Below are 22,301 nucleotides of genomic sequence, written 5' to 3'. Positions count from 1 at the left end.
CACATGCTGAGATACTGGGGGTTAGGACTTCAGCGTACATATTTGGGAGGAGTAAAATTCCATCCATCACGAAGCCCTGCTGGGGTTCTCCAAAGACAACCACTGAGGATGAACCAGGAGGAGAGTCCATTACTCCTTGGGGGAGAAAACAACTGGCTCTGTCCAGGAGCTTCAAATGGAACACAGTCTTCCTTTTTTCATCAAGGATGAGAGAACAGAGCAGTTCCGTGATGCTGGCTCAGTGGGTGCTCTCCCACCTCAGTGCCCAGGACTGTGAGCCCAGGTGGCTGAAGGGCCCCAAGGCCACTGGCACGTGGCTCCAGCGAGGGCCTGAGCGGCTGACTGTGGTGAAGGTCAAAGGCTGGCCCTGGTCCAGGATTCCCTGCAGCCCCACACCCTTCTCGTCTTGAGCAGACCCAAGGCCATGCATGCAGTGTCTCTCTGCATCCTGGCATGCTTCGTGCAGCGATGCTTCTAATTATGGAGCCATTCGGAAGGTGCTATAGCCCGCTGAACTTCCTGTGCCCAGGATGAGCTTTGCTGGATTGACTACAGTTTCTGAGAGAAGTGAGCAACTGACAGTTCTTGGTTACAGCTTCCACCCTTCTGTAGCCAGTCCCAGCTGGTTTTGTGTCTTGCAGCTGAAGGTTTTTCCTGGATAGAACAGTCTAGATCATCTTGTCCAGGTATAAAGGAGGAGTTGTCAGTTCATTTTACTGAATTTAAATCTACAGGTGGGTTGTACCCCTGTTTTTTCCTTCTCCCTCCCCTTCTCCAGAGTGTTTCCAGCTTTTGTATATACACATTGGTACACACGACAGTTGGGTCCATGAATGGTTATCGTTGACACATCACTTTGTTTTGGGCTTGAGGGAAATGAAAAATGATGGAAAAAGTGAAGTTTTTAGAACATTTTCTGAAAAGTAAAATAATTTGGGTTTTTTTTTTTTTTTTTTTTTTTTTTTGGTCTTTTTGCCATTTCTAGGGCTGCTTCCCATGGCATATGGAGGTTCCCAGGCTACGAGTCAAAGTGGAGCTGTAGCCACCGGCAGGATCCCAGCCGCGTCTGCAACCTATGCAACAGGTCACAGCAACGCTGGATCCTTAACCCACTGAGCAAGGCCAGGGATCGAACCTGCAACCTCATGGTTCCTTGGTGGATTCGTTAACCACTGAGCCATGATGGGAACTCCAATTTGGGGTCATTTTTGCCCAGCCGAAGGAGCAGGAAAATTTATGAAATAGGAGGGAGCAGGCTGTTGTGCGTGTTTGCAACCAAGCGTAGGGGGTTCAACGAGGGATGTACTAAATACAGAAGAAAGGGCTGATCCCCGTCCACCATCCTGCATGAGGCTGTGGGACCAGAGCCAAGGTGTGTGTGCACTTGCAGTGGGGCCTGCTTAGAAATGGCCTAGTTGTAATATCTCAACTAGGGGCTTGGCCAGGGCTTATGACAGTGGAACTGTTTAACGAAAGAACTGTGGTTTTGCTTCCCCAGCGATTGGGTCAACCCCTGTGGAAGCTTCGATGTATTCACTTTGAAGTCGGAAAGCTAAGATTCCCCCACCCTGGCTCCGTGGTGGTGGTGGTGGCGGCTGCATTTGGGGACAAATAGAGATTATGGAAACATCTCCTCTCAGCTCCCTCCAGGGCACAGAAAGTGTGTCCTAACACTCGACCTCCACACACCCATTGCTGTGTGACAGGTTGGCTCACTGCAGCTCAGCAGAATCAGGAACTCTGTTCAGAAGGTCTGACTTTGAGTTCCAGCTCTTCAGATAACTGCATGGCTCTGTCCCCTTTGCTGAGGTGTCTGATTACTTTGGGCTTATTTCTAACAGGTTAAACAATGCCTACCACCCAGGATTGCTGTGAGCTGCAGATACAGCCATTCATGTTCAAAGGAAGTCATGTGTGCCAACCCACCTGTGGGCTAGGATGTGTTGGTGATGGTTGGTACTATGTGTTATGATGCTTTTATTATTTAGCACTGAATTTACAATGACTCCATCAAAGAATAAGAGCAACGGATAAGCAAAATGTTGTATATCCATGCCATGGAATATTATTCAGCCATAAAAAGAAATGAAGTCCTGGTATAGGCTATAGCGCGGATGAGCCTTGAAAACATTATGCTAAGTGAATGCAATCAGTCACAAAAAGATCACATATTCTGTGATTCAGTTCATATGACACATCCAAAACAAGCACATCTGCGGAGATAGAAGGTGATTAGTGGTTGCTTAGAGCTGGGAGGAATGGAGGGATTGGCGAGTGACAGCCAGTGGATCTAGGGATTTTGTGTGGTGCGGGAACTGTTCTAAAGCTGATCGTGGTGAAGGTTGTGAAACTCTTGAATATGCTGAAAGACATGGAAGTGGACACTTTACATGAGTTCATTGAGTGGTATGCAAATTACTTCTCCATAAAGCTGAAAAACAAAGAGCAGCAACTGGAATTACGCAAGGGTTCTGAACAGGAAACAGCATCCTTCTCTTTTTTGTACTTGCAAAAGGTATCTGGGTTCCTCTGGTGACAACAGCAGCAGTTCGTCTTAATGAGCAGTTGTGTGAAGAGCCAGGTTCTGTTTCATCCTCACCACATACGTTTTTGTCCTCAGTTTAGAGATAGGTAACAAAAGCTCAGGGAGGTTCAACAGCTTGCCCAGATCACACAGCCAGTGAGTCGCCACGCTGGGGTTTGAAAGCGGGCACATGGACTCCACAGCCTCCAGCCTACCCATCACTGCCTCCTGTCCTCATTGAGAGCATATGTTGAAAGGTTTGGGACTCAATTTTGTCTCTATGAGCTTTCCACTACATTTTGATGGCTATGACTTGTCCTATTTAAATATTTACTGGAATTTCCATTGTGGCTTGACAGGTTAAGAACCCAACTAGTGTCCCTAAGAACTCAGGTTCCATCCGTGGCCTCGGTCAGTGGGTTAAGGATCCAGTGGGAGCTGTGGTGTAGGTCTTAGATGTGACTCAGATCTGGCGTTGCTGTGGCTGTGGTGTAGGCTGGCAGCTGCAGCCCCGATTTGACCCCTAGCCTGGCAACTTCCATCGGCCAGAGGCGTGGCCTTAAAAAGGGAAAAAAAAAAAAAAAAATCTGCTTACCATGAGAACTGCCCTCAGGGGAAAAAAAGCAGGGTCTACCTTTGGCAGGGGGGAAAATTATTCTAGAAAAGCATAAGCTGAATACCAGCAGCTCCATCTAACTTTCCTGCCGGTCGTATGTTTGATCTCGAGATTATGCCGGGAAGGTGTGCGTTTCTTGGCCTTTTCTCCCACCTCCGTGGAGAGCCAGCGCTTTGGATGTTATTCAAAGCCCTTACGAATCTATCTGTTTTTAGAGAGAGAAAAAAACAAACGAGGGAGGTTAGGTTGACTAGCTGGGGAATTGTTTAACGTTTTTGTAAGGTTTGGGGGCCCGAGATGGCCTGGGGATCTGACTTGTGCACCCCGAAGGCTATCCTCAGGAATCTGAGTTCCCCGTGTGCTCCAGGAGCTTTCCTTGTGAGGCGGACCGGGACCAGGGGCCCTTTCCCAGCGCCGTGGCAGGCCTCCCCACCCAAAGAGATTAATTTTGTCATTACCCTTTGTCAACGTCTGTCTTTGACCAGAAAAAAGAGGTTAATTGTGTGCCATTTCTCGGGAGAATGAGGTATCAGCATTTTAATTCCTGATAGTTTATGAATCGTGGGCAGCTAATTAAAACTTAAAGATTAGAGGCGCTATTTTGGCTAAGAGGCCTTTTGCAGGATTGTGAAACGGAGAGAACAAAGGGTTGTCTTTTCTTTTTATTCCAAGGGCTTAAATGAAACCTCAGGCTGCAATAGAGCCTTGAATTGTTTTACATACTGAGTGTTCATTGTATTGATTCTAATTTTAATTTTGCAGCCAGTCCTGCGGTATCTGAAAGCTGTTGAGGGGTTAATGCTGAGATTATTGGGGATGTTAAACGGCAAGATTTGTGTTTGGAGGCTCCGTTTGACCCTTCTTGACTTCTGAGAGGCATCTTAAAGTCAGATAGGAACCACTCACAGATTCTATTAGATGTTCTTAATTGCCGTCTTAGAACTCAGTTGGAATTTAGATCTTCTCTTCTGTTCGCCCTCACAGTTAACTGTTTGAGTTGTTCCATGGATCTGCCACAAGCAGTGAATTTTCCTTGGGTCCTTCACTGTTTGGCTTTCAGGCCATTGCACTTGTTTGGGCACCAAGGGCATCACCAAGAGCCCACATCGTTGGGAAGGAAACCACTAGTCCCTGCCCCACTGTGTACACATCAGGAAAGGCACATCTCCAGCTGATGCCGTTTCCATAGACACGTAGCTTGGCAAGTCAAGTGTGGGTGGATTTCAGCCCCTACCCACCTCCTGATGACGTTCCCTTGAGCAAGACAGAACCCACACAACAGATTCCAGGGGCCATGATTCAAACAACTCTTTCCATTGTAAATTTCTTAGCCATGTGTCTCAATATGCCTCTTGATGTAAAGTGATTTCTTCTCTCTGAGATGGGATTATGTTAGATGAGATTTCCCCCCCCCCCCACCCCCAGCTTGATAGGGCCGCATCCTTGGCACATGAAAGTCCCCAGGCTAGGGGTTGAATCAGAGCTATAGCTGCTGGTCTAGACCACAGCCACCCACAACGTAGGATCTGAGCCGCGTCTGCAACCCTCTCCGCAGCTCAGAGCAACGCTGGATCCCCCACCCGCTGCGTGAGGCCTGGCATTGAACCCGCATCCTCAGGTTCGTTTCCACTGCGCCACAACAGGAACTCCCCGTTCCATGAGATTGAACAAGTGCCCAGAGGTGGACTCCTTGGGTGCAAAAGCAGGCAGGGCTCATCTTTTATGTCCCCAACTCCTAGATTTTTCCTGTCATGCAAATTGAATAAGCAGCTGCTTAGGGCCAAGAAATAACCAGATTAGGGGAGGGAGTATGGATGGGGCAAAGGAGAAAGGACCTGTCAGCCAATCAGGAGAGTGTGGGCAGACTCCGCAGCAGCTCGAAGGAATTTGATGCATTCTAGAATTGAAGTAAGAGCAGCAATATTGAAGCTTAGAGATGATAGAGAAGCAGGAGGCAAGAAGAAACTGCAGGGAGGGGAGGAGGACACATCACGGGGGCGGGGGGGGGGTGTGTGTCTTCGAGTCCATGCCGGGGTTTGGGACTTTATCCTGCAAGGAGCTGGAATCTATCCAGATATTTAGTTTTAAGCGTAGGCATGAGACGGTCAAACCTGTCTTTTCCACGTGGCTGCCAAGGGCCGGGGGGGAGTGGGATGGATGAGGAGTCTGGGGTTAGTAGATGCAAACTACTATGTTTAGAATGGACAAGCAGGATTTCCCGCTGTGGCACAGCAGAAACAGACCCAGCTAGTATCCATGAGGACTCGAGTTCGATCCCTGGCCTCCCTGGCCTCCCTGGCCTCACTCAGTGCGTCAAGCATCCGGCATTGCCGTGAGCTGTGGTGTAGGTCACAGACGTGGCTTGGATCTGGCATTACTCTGTCTGTGGTATAGGCTGGCAGCTGTAGCTCCAATTTGATCCCTAGCCTGGGAACTTCTACATGCTGTGGGTACAGCCCTAAAAAGAAAAAAAAAAAAAAAAAAAAAAAGAAATGGATAAGCAGTGAGGTCCTCTTGTATAACACAGGGAACTATATTCAGTCACTTGTGATAGAACATGATGGAAGATAATATGAGAAAAAGAACGTGTATATGTATGTATGACTGGGTCACTTTGCTAAACAGCAGAAATTGCCAGAACATTGTAAATCAGCTACACTTTAATAAAAAAAATTTTTTTAAACCTTGTCATTTATTTATTAATTGTTTAGGGCCGAAATCTAGGGGTTGAATTGGAGCTGCAGCTGCTGGCCTACACCATAGCCACAGCAATGCCAGATCTGAGCTGTGTCTGCGACCTGCACCACAGCTCACGGGAATGCCAGATCCTTAACCCACTGATCGAGGGCCAGGGATTGAACCTGCACCCTCATGGATGCTGGTCAAGTTCATTACCACTGAGCCACAATTGGAACGCCTTCAAGAAACTTGTCTTTTAAACAGTAACTCTGGTCGTGAACCATGAACCAACTGGAAGAGGGCAGGAAATCTTTTTGGAGGCCACGGTCCCAATTCAGGCAGCAGACTGTGGAGAGTGGAACGTGGCATTGGTGGAAAGCAGGCAAAAGTGAACCGTGTTGAGAAACCTTGAGAAATTAAAGTCAACAGGAGGATGTGGTGATGGATGGACCGAGGCCCTGAGAAGTTTGCAGAAGCCTCCCAAGTTTCCGGCATGAGTAACTAGACAGTATCAGTGCCATACCCTGAACCGTGGAACCCTGACAACTAGGTTTGGAAAGTGAGATCCTGAGATCTGTTGTGGATACATTGGATTTAAAGTGCCCGTGTGTGTGGTGTAGGTTGCAGATGTGGCTCGGATCTCACGTTGCTGTGGCTGTGGCGTAGGTTGGCAGCTGTCGCTCTGATTGGACCCCTAGCCTGGGAGCCTCTATGTGCCTCGAGTGCGGCCCTAAAAAGCAAAAAAATAAAAACATAAAAATAAAAAAATAAAGTGCCCGTGTGTCCTCCAGGTTGAAGTGGATATTTGCTTGGCACGTAACTGAAGGCAAGCAGCATGAAAGGCCCGCTTGAGGCTCACATCAGTCATTTTGGGTGGCTTCCGTCCACCTGGTTGAATGATTTTTCTGCAGTAACACTTCGTTGTTCAGGCGCTGGCACAGCAATAGCCAATGGGTAGCTTAATCTAGACCGGAGGATACGTCAGCTGGCTTTAGAAGCAGAGAAGGGCAGGGGAATTATGAGCATTTGAAATATTGTAATGATGGAAAATGGAGTTGAGGCTGCCGAGGGAAGGAAGAGAACACCAGGGGAGAGGGAGCCAAGGGTCTGGTGGTCCCATGAGACTAATGTAACATCAGATGACAAGGGTAACAAACATAAATGAGATGACGTCTACAGATTCTAGGGCTTAGAACCTGTTATCTCTGGAGGCCATTGTTCAGCCTTCTACAGAGTCCTTGAGCAAGGGAGCAGGAGGGATGGGAGCTTGAGCTCACGGAATGCGGCTATTTCCATGTCTTCACGGCTTCACCTCCCAGATTACACAGAGCTGTCATTTTCGGAAGCAACCCAGTTTCAGGTGATGCTAACGTCAAAAGCAGGACCATGAGGATGGCGTCTAAGCGAGAGGAAAGGAGGAATTTCTTGGAGATGAGCTCAAGGAGATGAGAGCCGGGTATCAGACAGATGTTCACGTGGGCCTTGAAGTCACACCGAATGGATGCAGAAATGGCGGTGGGCAATTCTCAGAGTCTTCAGGGAGCGAGAAAACGTGATTATGAGCTAGAAGAGGAGCACATGTTGGCGGGTGGGTGGAATGAAACTCAAAGAGCAGGCGAGCAATTGTCTGGAAACCATTTCCAGTCTGCATTCCCTCTCAGTCCTGTATTTCACCATGTGTGTGCTTGTGATTGAGCAAATGATCACATTTTTGGGGGGGGGAACCTTTAAAAATTACGTCATTAGTGTGGCTTGATATATCTGATTTGCAACAGTGCGTCTTTGTACAAACTTTGTTTGTTAGAACATGCTTTCCATGCTGGTTTATTTTGCCTCTCTCTGAATGGTCTCATAAATTGCTTGGTGGGTATTAGCATGGGTTGCTTCTGAAAGGTTTTTTGTTCTCCCTACCGCAAGTGACACAAACCATGAAATCTCGAGCCCAAAGAAAGATCGCTTAGTTCACTTAGTTTGAATCATGTGGTTTTCATCAGACATACTTCTGGGCAGCAGTTATAGAAGGCTTTCAATTCAGTGTAGAAAATAGTCAACCCAGTTTGTACCCTAAGCCCCAATTCTGCCGGTTTTCCTCTTCACCCACCTACCCTCAATCATCATCTCCTCCTACTGTGAGCTAATGCAGGCTCACAGTACCTGCCGGTAACACTAAACACATCCCTTTGCACGCACAGGCTTGGTTAGTAGCGCACCAGATAACAGGAGGTTTGGGAGACGCTAGGAGCAGTGGAATCTGGTTCCCAAGTCCTGTTCTGTAAGACGAGGGTGTGGTTAGAGGGGTGCGCAGCATCCTGGAGCAAGGGTTGCTGCGTATCAATGTCTAATATTCCAGCCCACTGTGGACACGCTCCTTATTGTTTCTCATTTTCCTCTCCACAGTCTCTTGGAAACCTTATTTTTCAGCCCCACACCTCTCAGATCTGCTTGTAGCCTGGAAGCCTGGGCCAAGCATCCCATGAGGTGCTCACACCGCATAGCCCAGCTCCCCTTTCCATTCCGCAGCTGAGTTCCCGGGTCAGTGCTCGCGGCTGCGCTATAGGCGGTCTGCGCAGCTGCTTGCCACTCCTTGGGCACCACCTGCGCTGGTGCTGCTGTGTCCTTGGGAGTGATGGGTACTCATCAGAAAGACGCATCCCTCCCCCTGTGCCACAGATGAGACAGAAACACAGACATGAGTCAGAAGAAAGGAGGAAAACAGCCCTTTGCAGCTTTTTGAGACATGAGTAAGAATTTGCCTGGGCGGAGGAGACAAGCTGTGGTCTCTGAATATGCTCCTGGCCTCTCCCATGCTGTGGCTCACCTGCACCTGGAAACCCTTCCTCCCGCCTTTCTGTGCTTTCAGTTCCCCCAACTCCCTCTTCCGACCTTACTACCTGCGTGAAGTCTCACTGGCTACCATGGTCCACACTCATTTCGCCCTGCTCAGAAGTTCTGCTGGACTTGGATACTTTATTTGGCTGTTTTTGTCTTAAATGTTTCATATATTTCTTTCCTATCTAAAAAAATACTTATTTTCACACATATAGACACATACGTGTGTGTGTATAGAAGTGTCTGTGCATGTACATATGTGTATATTTCGGGAAGTGTAATATTCCTTGGCATATTGTACCATAAATTTTGCATAGACCATTGAACGGATAAACCAATGTGAGTTACGGTTTTTTTTCGTTTTTTTTTGTTTTTTTTTTTTGTCTTTTTAGGGCCTCACTCATGGCACACACAGGTTCCCAGGCTAGGGGTCGAAATTGGACCTGCAGATCCGAGCCTGGGATCCTCGATGTGTCTACCTACGAGCTGCGTCTGTGATCTACATCACAGCTCACACAACACCACATCCTTAACCCACTGAGGGAGGCCAGGGATCAAACCCGAGTCCTCATGGACACTAGTCAGGTTCATCAACTGCTGAACCCTGACGGGAACTCCACTAATGTGAATTATTTAAGATTGAGTGGAAACATCCCATGCTTAGTCAGTGTGGGTGAACAAAGTTAGATCAGGTGTACAGTTTTTGTTGTATTAAACACTTTGCATCCTTCCTCATTTCTGGGTTCTCAACTCTTCATAATAATCAGAATTTTTAAACAAATTTCTGGAATCATGGTATTTTATTAATCTGTAAGTTACCTTTATAAATTAAAAAAATTTATTATCATTTATTTACAATGTTCTGCCAATTTCTGCTATACAGCAGTGACCCGGTTATACATATATATAGACATTATTTTTTCTCACATTCTCCTCCTTCATGTTCTATCACAAGTGAGTGGATAGAGTTCCCTGTGCTATACAGCAGGACCTCATTGCTTGTCCACTCCAAATGCAATAGTTTGCATCTACTAACCCAAACTCCCCGTCCATCCCACTCCTCCTCCCCATTGGCAACCACATATCTGTTCTCCAAGTCCATGAGTTTGTTTCTGTTCTGTTAATAGGTTCTTCTGTGCCGTATATTAGATTCCAGATATAAGTGATATCATATGGTATTTGTCTTTCTGACTTAATTCATTTAGTATGAGAATGTCTAGTTCCATCCATGTTGCTGCAAATGGCATTATTTTGTTCTTTTTGGTGGCTGAGTAGTATTCCATTGTGCATATATACCACATCTTCTTAATCCATTCATCTGTTGATGGACATGTTGTTTCCATGTCTTGGCTATTGTGAATAGTGCTGCAGTGACATGGGGTGTGTATGTATTTCTTTTTCAATGAAGGTTTTGTCCAGATAGATGCCCAGGACTGGGATTTCTGGGTCATATGGTAGTTCTATATTTAGTTTTCTGAGGCACCTCCATACTGTTTTCCATAGTGGTTGTATCCATTTACATTCCCACCCACAGTGCAAGAGGATACCCTTTTCTCCACACCCTCTCCAGCATTTATTATTTGTTGACTTGTTAATGACGGTCATTCTGACATGTGCAAGGTGGTACCTCATAGTAATTTTGATTTGCATTTCTCCAATAATTAGTAATGTTGAGCATTTTTTCATGTGCTTGTTGGCCATCTTTATGTCTTCTTAGAAGAAGTGTCTATTCAGATCTTCTGCCCATTTTTCAATTGGTTTTTTTTTGAGTTGTATAAGTTGTTTGTATATTTTAGAGATTAAGCCCTTGTTGGTTGCATTGTTTGGAACTATTTTCTCCCTTTCTATAGGTTGTCTTTCTTTTTTTTTATGGTTAGGGGAGGGGTTTCTAATCCTACTGTGAAGGAGGAAAGATCTGCTTCTGTCAGGAGGTGGGAGCCAGGATTTGCACCGAGGCAGGCTAAGTCCAGAGCTGACTCTGCATGGAGGATGCTCACAACTTACCACCGCACACTGCATGGCCTTCCACTTGCAGATGAAGGCTGGCCGCGACCACTGGGGAGCGAAGTTCACAAAGGTGTTTCAAATTTAGACCTCGTGTAGGTCCCTCTTGACTCTGAAGGACTTTGAGGTCGATCCTCTGGTTGTCTAAGTTGGCCTCTTATCGTCAAACCGGTGTTCATTTTGCTTCTTCGCACTCAACGCAGAAGCAGACTAGAGCTATGACGCCAAGGAGCAAGGAGCTGAGAATTGCCAGCTCTCAGAATGATCTCATCCACTGGCAGAGCAGAAGCTCCAAATTCCTCCTGGAGCTTGTTGGCTAGAAGAGACTTCTAAGGTTGTCTGATTTTTTTTTTTTTTTTTTTGTCTTTTGCCATTTGTTGGGCCGCTCCTGCGGCATATGGAGGTTCCCAGGCTAGGGGTCTAATCGGAGCTGTTGACCCCAGCCTACGCCAGAGCCACAGCAACGCGGGATCCGAGCCGCGTCTGCGACCTACACCACAGCTCATGGCAACGCCGGAACCTTGACCCACTGAGCAAGGGCAGGGATCGAACCTGCAACCTCATGGTTCCTAGTCGGATTCGTTAACCACTGCGCCACGACGGGAACTCCTTTTTTTTGTTTTTTTGTTTTTTGTTTTTTTTTCAAGGTTGTCTGATTTAAGTACTAATCCCCTTCGTTTATCCTTGGAGAGCTGGACACCCACCTCCTCTGGAGCCATCTCTGGGACCAGGGCTCACCAAGCCCCCAGGCAGCCTCGCCTGGGCTTGGGCTTCCCAGCTAGAAAGGGTTTCCAAATACTGAGCTGAATTGTGTCTCTCTGAGCTTCCTTCTCAGACCACAGACAACAATTCAAATCCCCTTCTCCCAAACCAGCCTTTCACATTTTTTAAAGATGGCTTTAATGTTCCCCCTGCGTCTTTTTCCTCCAAGTGGAACCTTTTCTCCAATTTATTTTTATTTATTTATTTAGTCTTTTTTTAGCTATTTCTTGGGCCGCTCCCGCGGCATATGGAGGTTCCCAGGCTAGGGGTTGAATTGGAGCTGTAGCCACCGGCCTACGCCAGAGCCACAGCAGCGCGGGATCCGAGCCGCATCTGCAACCTACACCACAGCTCACGGCAACGCCAGATCGTTAACCCACTGAGCAAGGGCAGGGACCGAACCCGCAACCTCATGGTTCCTAGTCGGATTCGTTAACCACTGCGCCATGATGGGAACGCCCCTTTTCTCCAATTTAAAACACATCAAAGTTCCTCTTTGATGACAACATTGAAATGCTTCATGCAGTTGGAGAGGTTTCTTCCCTTCCTCTCTTCCTTCCCTCCACGCCTCTACCCCCCACCCCCCATCAATACTAACAGAGTAATCATCTGATTTAAAAGAGAGAATGACAAGGGGAGTGATAAAATAAGGGACATGCCTGTGGCAGCTCCGTCACTTCCCCAGGTCAGAACTCGCACAAGGCCCAGTGTACACCCACCCAGCTCTTCCTCTGAAGCCAGGTATCATTAGCGAATGTAATGTGTTGTCTCATCTCTGCCGACCTCGTTGGGCTCTTGAAGGATTACAGGGAATAATCCATAAAGTGGTCTGCTCAGTGCACGGTATGTGTTAAGAATAAAATGTAAGTTGTTACAACTAATTAGGGCGATGGTAGATTGCTTCTACCACCACCAGGGTACATAATGAATGATAATCACTTTTCCTCATGATATTATGAAAGATAGCATATGCTATGTACATTCTGGACTTGTTTGCAAATCACTGGGGTCTGACTGTGTAAGTCACATAAAAAAACATGTAAAAACATGACTAAACAGCAGTATGGAGGGGTGTTGATATGCACTTTTTTTCCTTTGGCTAGTGATTGGAATTAGCAATTCTCTCTGTTATAAGTGATGTGAAAGACAGAAACTAAAACCTGTAGATTCTTTTTTTTTTTTTTTTCCTCTTTTTGCTTTTTAGGGCTGCACCTGTGGCATATGGAAGTTCCCACGCTAGGGGTCAAATTGGAGTTAAGTGGCCCGCCTATGCCACAGGCACAGCAACACCAGATCCGAGCTGTGTCTTCGACCTACACCACAGCTCAAGGTAATGCTGGATCCTTAACCCAGTGAGCAAGGCCAGGGATTAAATCTGCGTCCTCGTGGATGCTAGTTAGATTCGTTTCCACTACCACTACAGGAACTCTGAGAACCTGTAGCTTCTTGACTTTGTAAAATTAGAAGAGACTAATTAAAACTGAGCTAATGTCTTCTAGGGGTGTAAATAAAAATAGTCAATATACCAGAAACACAAACTGCACCTGCTGTTCAAAAGCAGAATGTCCTTTGATGTGGGATAATACACAATCACCAAGAAGAGACTCCTTTATAGCTTAGATCAAGAGTCCTGCACCTGTTAAACTGTGGTGTGAGGCTGGGAAACTATCATGTCCCATCTTAGAATGCCAGGTGGACCTTTGTATTTTTAAACTTTTTATCTTGAAATAACTTTGGACTTGCAGAAAAGTTGCAAAAAAAAGAGCAGAAAGACTTGCCAAGTAGCTTACCCTTATGTAACTATCTTACATAACCACAGGGGAGTTCCCTGGTGGTTCAGTGGGATAAGGATCTGGTGGTGTCACTGCTGTGGCTTGGGTCACTGCTGTGGTGTGGGTTCGATCCCTGGCTCTGGAACGTCCACGTTCTGTGGGCATGGCCAGGAAAAAAATATAGGAAAATGATCAAAACTAGAAAATTAACATTGACAATGATATGAACTAGAGACCTTATTCAGATTTTACCAGTATCCCCTCCGATGCCAGATCCCATGTGGCACTTAGTTGTCATGTCTCTTTAGTCTCCTCTGACCTGTGACAATCCTCAGTCTGTCTTTGTCTCCTTGACTTTGACACTTTTTGAAGAATACTTATTTTCCAGGTAAAGAAACCAAGACCCAAAGAACACCACATAGTAAGATAGGAGTAAAACTCTCACTGTGCATCTGTCTGATTTTTTTTTTTTTTTCATAAACAGATAGAAGTTAGGCAAGAACTTTTGGCACGAATACCATCTAAGTGAGCCTGTCCCTTCTCAGTGCCTGCTGTCAGAAAGCACCTAATGTTGACATGTTATATCATCGTTGGTGAAGCTGAATTTGATCACTTGATCCAGGGGATCACTTACAGCTGTCTCCAAGTTTTCTTTTCCCCCTTAAAATAAATAAATGTCTGCTGGGAAGATATTTTGAGATTATGTCAGTACACCGTCTCTCATCATACTGCAGTGATTACTGTGGAACTTGTCTAATAGTTACTTTCTATTTGCATCCTTCTTCCTACACTTACTAATCAAATTCTACAGTCTCTCCCATGCTGATTTATTTATCCAATGATTTGTTTATATCTGTATGGACTCATGAATATTGATGTGCTCTGTGGGTTATAATCCTGGTTTCATCATTTATTTCCTGCTTCACGTATTCTAAGTTTGACCATTGGGAGCTTCTTTCATTTGGTTCTTGTATCCTTTTGGCACACGGCATCATTTTTTGAGCACTTTCTTACTTTCTGGCACCACAAAACGTTTCAGGCTCTGCTTTTTTCTTTTTTCTTTTTTTTTTCTTTTTTGCCTCAACCCTGCAATCAACTATTTTCCTAAGAACCTACTTGGATGTCTACCTAAAGCTGCTAAGTGCACTCTGAGAAGCAAACAGAGGCAGGATGGTGCTCTCCAGACAGCTCTAAGCACTGAGAAGAGAGTGTTAAGTTGGAGCAGATGATTTTGGCTGACGAATCATTACAGTAGCCAGACACGAGTATCCCATGCTCTAAAAGTAGCAGGACTGACACCATTTTGCAATAGCCTTTTATGAAGTCCCCACCTTGCAAATTCGGCTTTGGGTTCGGAAAGTCTAAGGGTTTAGTTTTGCTCTGACATGGGTCGGAGAGTTCATAAACAAAGACTGTGACACAAAGATGGAAAACAGTGTGAACGGCACGTAGGCACAATCAATACCACTCATTCTACAGATAAAAGGCAAAGGTGTTGTTCGTCTGTGACTCTAAGAGTGATGGAAACCAGAGTCTCTGCTTGATAATTCTGTGAACAATTTAAAAAAGAGAAATTGCAGGAGTTCCCGTCGTGGCTCAGTGGTTAACGAATCTGACTAGGAACCAGGAGGTTGCAGGTTCGATCCCTGGCCTTGCTCAGTGGGTTAAGGATCCGGTGTTGCCGTGAGCTGTGGTGCAGGTCGCAGACGCGGTTCAGGTTCAGATTCCGTGTTGCTGTGGCTCTGGCGTAGGCCGGCGGCTACAGCTCCGATTAGACCCCTAGCCCGGGAACCTCCCTATGCCACAGGAGTAGCCCAAGAAATGGCAAAAAGACGAAAAAAAAAAAAAAAAGAGAGAAGTTGCATATGTATTTGTTTCCTAGAGCTGCCACAGCACTTGACCACAAACTGGGTGGCTTATAACAACAGACAGCTATTTTCCTACAGTTGTGGAGGCTACTTGTTTGAATTCAAGGTGTAGGCAGGCCACCTCCTTCTAGGGACTCTTGGGGAGAATGCCTCCTTATCCAGCTTCCAGTGGCTTCCACCTTCACAGACTCTTTCCTTCTGGCCCCTAGAGCACTAGCCACCTGTGGACAGTTGGTCCCAGGGCCTCTGTAATGCTGTCCCCATGCCCGGAACCCTCTACCTCTCTCCTCACCTTCAGGTTTGGCGATCTTGCTGTGTGTTCCTAACAGTCCCACATGTTCTGTCTCAAGGGGACCATGAGCCTTGGATGCGGGAGCTATGGCTTTGGCTATCTTCTCACTTGTCACCGGGGTGCCTTGCCCCCAGTGCCCAGTGCCGTGCCTCGCACACAGCAGGTGCTTAATAAGCATGTTTTTCAATGAACAAATCACTAAGGAAGGAATGAAGCAAGAAAGGATACAGGGAGGGTAGGAAGGTCACGTTCCTTTCTGTGTAGTAGGCATGCTAACTTATTTTATTTCTTCAACAACCTGAGCAGATAGATCTTATCAACAGCATCTTCCTTTTATTTGGTTTTGATGATCATTGTACAACTATAAAAAACTCAGCATCTTCCTTTTATAAATGGTGAGAATAGAGGCTCAGAAAGATGAATGTGCCCAACTGCTTTAAAACCTTTTGGGAACAATTATTCAGAAAGAAAGAAACTAAAAATAACTTGTGTAAGGATAGCAATGGGTGGAAAAGTCTGGAAGGATAGCCACCACATGTTCCTGGGGCTATCTCTGAGTGGTGGATTGGACTGTGCTTTTCTCTTTGGTTCTTGTTCATCTGAATGATTTTTTTGTTTGTTTGTTTGTTTTTGTTTTTGCTTTTTAGGGTCACACCCATGGCATATAGAGGTTCCCAGGCTGGGGGTCGAATTGGAGCCGCAGCAATGTGGGACCCGAGCCGTGTCTGTGACCTACACCACAGCTCACAGCAACCCTGGATCCTTAACCCACTGAACAAGGCCAGGGATCGAACCTTTGTCCTCATGGATACTACTCAGATTTGTTTCTGCAGCGCCACAAAAGGAACTCCTGAATGATTTTTAAAATGAAAATATATTTTCAAAGTGAAGGCCCGCTGTGTTTTGAGCTGGAGCACAGTGGGGTATAATCTCGCCTTAGGACAAGGTGTAAGTGTGAACACAGGATGGGCCAGGGCTGTGAGGTGAGGTCAGTTTAACATCCTTAATGCCTTGGAGCTTGGAGTCAAATGATTTCTAACTTCATTTTTTTTTTTTTTTTGGTATCCCGTGTAGTATTGGAATGATGTTTAACCACTGATGAAACACTTGGCGGATTTATCCGGGAAGAATGGGAGATGTTCCGTGTGTTTAAAGCTAGGCAGTCTGATTCACGCAGCCATTTTTGCTTTGGAGCCTCCTAAAGAGAATATTATTCTCTCTCTTATATTGCCATCAGCAGCCAGTATTTCATGCTTCAGAGGGAAAAAAAAATCCTTCTTCAGTCCTCTTACTGCTTCTGGAATGAGAATACATATCTTATGCTTTTAGTTTTCTTAATGCTAAATTTTACTGAGAAGGGTAAATGCACCAAAGCTTTTCTGTTCGGCTCTGATTTATTTAAGTATGTTTTTTATTTGACTGTTTTCACTGTGGGATTGAAGGGAAAACGGGCCAAGTCCCTCCTGTTCGGCTGCATCTGTGTTCTTTCTCCATCGTGGTGAAGCAGGGCGCTTAATGCCTGGTGGGCTTCCCCACACACTTCATCAGCCTGCAGTGCTTGACGTGCCAAAGCTGACGGTCTGACTTGTCCAGCATGATTCCCTTCCTGGGGGGAGAAGGAGACGTGGGATTTTGTCTTGCTGTGGTCCTCCATCCTGTGTTTGCTTCCTGAGGACAGCTGCTCTTATTTAAACTCCCAAATGTAGCCTCGTTCTTGGAGGTCCCCTGGTGGCTCAGCAGTAACGATCCTGACTAGTATCCATGAGGACGCTGGTTCGATCCCTGGCCTCCCTCAGTGGATTAGGGGTCTGGTGTTACTGGGAGCTGTGGTGTAGGTCGGAGACGTGGCCCGGATCCTTGCACTGCTGTGGCAGTGGTGTGGGTGGGCAGCTCCGATTTGACCCCTAGCCTGGGAAAAAAACAAAAACCAACCACCACCACCACCACAAGAACGTAGCCTCATTCTGAGAGAGATTTAAAGGAATTGGTTTATGTGGTGATGGAGGCAGACCCGTTTAAAATCTGCAGGGTGGGCCTGCAGACTGGGGACCCAGGGAAGACGGGATGTGGCAGTTCAAGTCCTCAAGTCGGAAGGCCATCTGCTGGCAGAATTCCTTCTTGCTCAGAAGGCTCAGCCTTTGTTCTGTTCAGGTCTTCACCTGATTGAATGAAGCCCATGCACATCGTGGAGGATTATCTGTACTTTGTTCAAAGTTCAATGTAAATGTTCATCTCATCCAAAAAACAAGCAAACAAAACAAAAACAAAACAAACAAAAACAACTCCCGCACAGAAATACCCAGCATAACTTTTGACCAAATATCTGGGTACTTGGCCAAGTGGACACAAAGCTTTAACCATCACTTCCAGAAACTAGGCTAAAGAGCATTAATTAACTTGTTCCATACTTAGCGTGTTCCTGTGGGTCTCAGGGGAGGGGCACAGATTGGCGCGTCTGTCCTGGTTGTCCTCTTCAGCCCGAGAGGCTGCTCTTGTCAGAGCCTTTGGTCCATTTTGCTCTGAAGTCCTGACGTCCGGCTGAGCAGTGGAGCCTGCGGTTCTGAGTTTCCCGCAGGGACAGGCAGGTCCATCTCTCACTATGACCTTTTCTGCCCACATGATGGGCAGATGTGCATCTGCGGCTCACTTTTGTGTACAGCAAACACAAGGCTTCGCAGGGCAGGAGTGGGTGTAGAAAGCACTGGATGTTGTCTGAAGGAAGGGACATTGGCCGCAAGCTGCTGCCAGGATGCCACTCGCACAGTCTCCCCAAATTGAAGGATGCGTCAGCACAGAAGGTGATCCTCAGTTAAATGTTTTCCTGAAGGTTGGTGATTTCACTGTAGGAAAAATGCTGGATAATCTCAGGACCATAAAATCAAAGAGTAAACATGCCTCCTCAGCCTGCTCTGAGGAAACAGTGCATCCATGGTAGCAGAATGCCGAACGTATGGGGGAGACCAGTGTGTCTTGGCAAAGAGAAATGCATTGTTTGTCAAAGACTTTGAGAGCTAGATGCTTCACAAGACTGGGCTGTGGTCCACAAATGACTAGCGTATTTTCCTGAGAGTTTAGACAGATCCCATAAGATGTGCATCAAAAGCTAAGTCCTTAGTCTTTTGCAGAAGAACCCATTGTGTTTCATGTGGGTAAAGCTCAAGGGATCAGTCAGCTGGATGTGGAAAGGCAAAATATGGGTGTGCCTCGGAAATACTGCAGGTTTGGCTCCAGATCATTGCATTAAAGTGAATGCTGCAATAAAGCAAGTCATGCGAATGCTTTGTTTCCTAGTGCCTGTAAAAGTTGTTTTCACTGTACTATAGTCTATTAAGTGTCCAGTAGTATTATAGCTAAAAAAAAAAAATAGCACCTAACACCTTTATTAAAAATACTCTATTGCTTTTGCACAGCAAAGAAAACCATTGACAAAATGAAAACAATGGGAGAAAATATTTGCAAGTGATATGACCTGTAAGGGGTTAATATCCAAAATAAATAAACAGCTCAAACAACTCAATATCAGAAACAAAAACAATTTAAAAACGGGCAGAAGATTTGAATAGACATTTTCCAAAGAGGATATACGGATGGCCAACAGGCACTTGAAAAGCATCGAAGAGATGCGAATGAAAACCACAGTGAGATATCACCTCACACCTGTCAGAATGCCTACCATCAAAAAGACCATGAATAAGAATTGTTGACGAGGATTTGGAGAAAAGGGAACTTTTGTGGACACTGTTGATGGGAATGAAAATTGGTGCAGCCACTATGAAAAACGGTATGGAGATTCCTCAAAAAACTGAAACCAGAACTACCCATATGATCCAGCAATTCCAGTCCTGGATTTGTATCCAGAGAAAATGAAAACACTAAGTAGAAAAGACATATACGCTCCAGTGTTTATGGCAGCATCATTAGCCAAGACATCAAAGCAACCTAAGTGTCTATCAACAGATGAATGAATAAAGAAGGTATGATATGCGCGCGCACACACACACACACACACACACACAATGGAATATTACTTATCCGCTAAAAAGAATGAAATCTTGCCATTTGCAACAACATGGATGGACTTAGAGTATTATATTTAGTGAAATAAGTCAAACAAATGGATAAGCATTGAGGTCCTACTGTAGAGCATAGGGAGCTATATCCAATCTCTTATGATAGAACGTGATGGAAGATAACATAAGAAAAAGAGTGTATATGTATGTATGACTGAGTCACCTTGCTGTACAGCAGAAATGGACACAACATTGTAAATTAAGTATACATTAGTAAAAAATGAAAAAAATAAGAGAAGGACGAATACTGTGTGTTACTTATATGTGAAATCTAAAAAATTAAACAAATGAATAAATAAAACTAAACAGAAACACACCCAGTGATGTAGAGAACAAACTAGTGTTACCAACAGGGAGAGAGAGGGGGAAGGGGCAAGATAGCGACAGGGTTTAAGAGATACCAGCTGCTATGTACACAATAAATAAGCTACAGGGTTGTATCATACAACCGTAGGGAGCAGTAGGTCTTTGGTTCTGTTTTGATCACTGAATGCCAACCCGGTTTCATGCAGCGCTTTAGCAGGTAAACAGGGATGCCCAGTGTCTCAAGTCCAAATATAACACGTACATATCTTCTCTCCTTCCCATCTCCCATTTCTATGCCTTAGCACATCCAAAGTCTGCACTGTACCACCAGCCCATACTCGCTCAACAAAGTCTGTACCTGCCATTGTAAGATCTCTAAGATGAGTGGAAATGTTGACATGCCAGAATTTGTTCCAAAAACAACTCGTGTAGAATACACCTCTTCAGCTCCAAGTTCATTCATCTGGATGGCACTTTATAGAGTTCAGAAGATCAGAGATGTGTGCTGAGTAACAGCAACATGTCATTGAAAATAAGTGAAAGTTTTTGATGGGGATGAAAAAGGCTGGATACTGTTCCTTCCTGTGAAGAGCCTACTATCCAGCTTCTTCTTTTTTCGGGGGGTGGGGGGGTTAGGGCCATACCCGAGGCATATGGAGGTTCCCAGGCTAGGAGTCGGTCGAATTGGAGCTGTAGCCGCTGGCACAAGTAGGGGCAGATATTTCCCTGGATTCTGTAGACGTCTAAATTCTAAGAAGCTGGCATGTCTTCTAAGGATGGAAATGAAGAAGATGTAGCCAGAGCTTAGCCCTAGTGTCAAATGTCCCCTCATCTTATTTACTGTACTAGCTGTGGAAATACCCCAACTGTTCCTCCCTCAGCGTCATGTCACAAAAGAGTCTCCACTCTCTAGTCCACACATGACGCGCTGTCACAGGCTGATACCATGAGCCTTCCCAGCACAGTGGCCGCCTGGGATGTCACTGTTCTCTGACTGCTGTTTTGATAAGACTGATGTCAGTTTTTTTTTGTGTGTGTGTGTCTTTTTAGGGCCACTCCTGCAGCATGTGGAAGTTCCCAGACTAGGGGTCAAATCAGAGATGCAGCTGCCGGCCTACACCACAGCCACAGCAATGCCAGATCCTTAACCCACTGAGCAGGGCCAGGGATTGAACACACGTCCTCATGGATCCTAGTCAGGTTCGCTACCGCTGAGTCACAATGGGAACTCCCAATATTATATAGTTTTGATGGAGGAAAGCTTTCTGCCTTCCTTCCTTTGCACTCAGTTTTGGCAACCACAAATTATGGAGAAGTATTTTCGACATATAATTAAATGGAGGATAAAAATAGGTTATAAAAAATGTGTATTCTGTAATTCCAATTTCATTAAAAAAAGACTACTAAAGGAGTGAATAATTACATTTATCTGGAATGATAAACAGCAAAGGAATAATCAGATTTATTTTTCCATGGTGAGATTCTGAGTGATTTAGATTTTCTTCTCTATACTTTTCTGTGTTTTTATAATTTTCTGAAATGGATGTGTATATTGTTATCAGAAAGTATGAAAATTTTTTATTTTATTTCATTTTAATTTTCTTTAGCGTTGAAGTGATTTTTATTATATATATATATATATATATATATATTTTTTTTTTTTTTTTTTTTTTGCTTTTCAGGGCTGCACCCGCAGTACATGGGGGTTCCCAGCCTAGGAGTTCCAATCAGAGCTATAGCTGCTGGCCTACACCACAGCCACAGCAACACAGGATCCTTAACCCGCTGAGTGAGGCCAGGGATTGAACCTGCAACTTCATGGTTCCTAGTCAGATTCATTTCTGCTGCACCATGATGGGAACTCCTTTACTTTATTTTTTTAAATTTAATGATTTTTTGGTTAAGATTGTTTTTGACTTTTTAAAAAATATATGTAACTTTTTTTTTTTCATTATAGTTGGTTTACAGTGTTCTGTCAAATTTCTACTGTACAGCAAGGTGATGCAGTCACATATACATTCCTTTTTCTCACATTATCATGCTCCATCCTAAGTGACCAGACACAGTTCCCAGTGCTACACAGCAGGATCTCATTGCTTATCCATTCCAAAGGCAATAGTTTGCATCTATTAACCCCAAATTCCCAGTCTGTCCCACTCCCTCACCCTCCTGCTTGTCGACCACAAGTCTCTTCTCCAAGTCCAAGAGTTTCTTTTCTGTGAAAAGGTTCATTTGTGCCATATATTAGATTTCAGATATAAGTGATAAGCATATGGTATTTGTCTTTCTCTTTCTGTCTTACTTCACTTAGTATGAGAGTCTCTAGTTCCATCCATGTTGCTGCAAATGGCATTATTTTGTTCTTTTTTATGGCTGAGTAGTATTCCATTGTGTATATATACCACATCTTTTTAATCCATTCATCTGTCAATGGACATGAAAACGTTTTACATTAAACCTCAAATTTGGGGATGTGGGTTCGATCCCTGGCCTTGCTCAGTGGGTTAAGGATCCAGTGTTGCTGTGAGCTGTGGTGTAGGTCGCAGACACAGCTCACATCCTGCATGGCTGTGGCCATG

The 22,301-nt window shown here is 45.1% G+C and overlaps 1 protein-coding gene across 2 annotated transcripts in view; it reads left to right on the top strand.

The window, feature by feature from the left end:
- Positions 1-22,301, top strand: part of DCT (dopachrome tautomerase) — a 93,992-nt gene that overhangs the window by 12,553 nt on the left and 59,138 nt on the right. For both annotated transcript variants that reach the window (XR_014818883.1, XM_013978762.3), the window contains exon 2: positions 18,757-19,320. Coding sequence is in view for 1 of the 2 variants with exons in the window: in XM_013978762.3 (XP_013834216.1) it covers positions 19,308-19,320 (13 nt within the window). In the remaining variant the exon portion in view is untranslated. The remainder of the gene's footprint in view (positions 1-18,756; positions 19,321-22,301) is intronic.

This window comes from Sus scrofa, chromosome 11 (assembly GCF_054392235.1).
Source record: "Sus scrofa isolate SSC_HxYL_T2T_F1_AM1 chromosome 11, Sscrofa_HxYL_maternal_Yorkshire_Landrace_v2.0, whole genome shotgun sequence".
NCBI classification, from domain to species: Eukaryota; Metazoa; Chordata; class Mammalia; order Artiodactyla; family Suidae; genus Sus; species Sus scrofa.
This window is presented reverse-complemented; position numbering and strand designations above follow the sequence as displayed.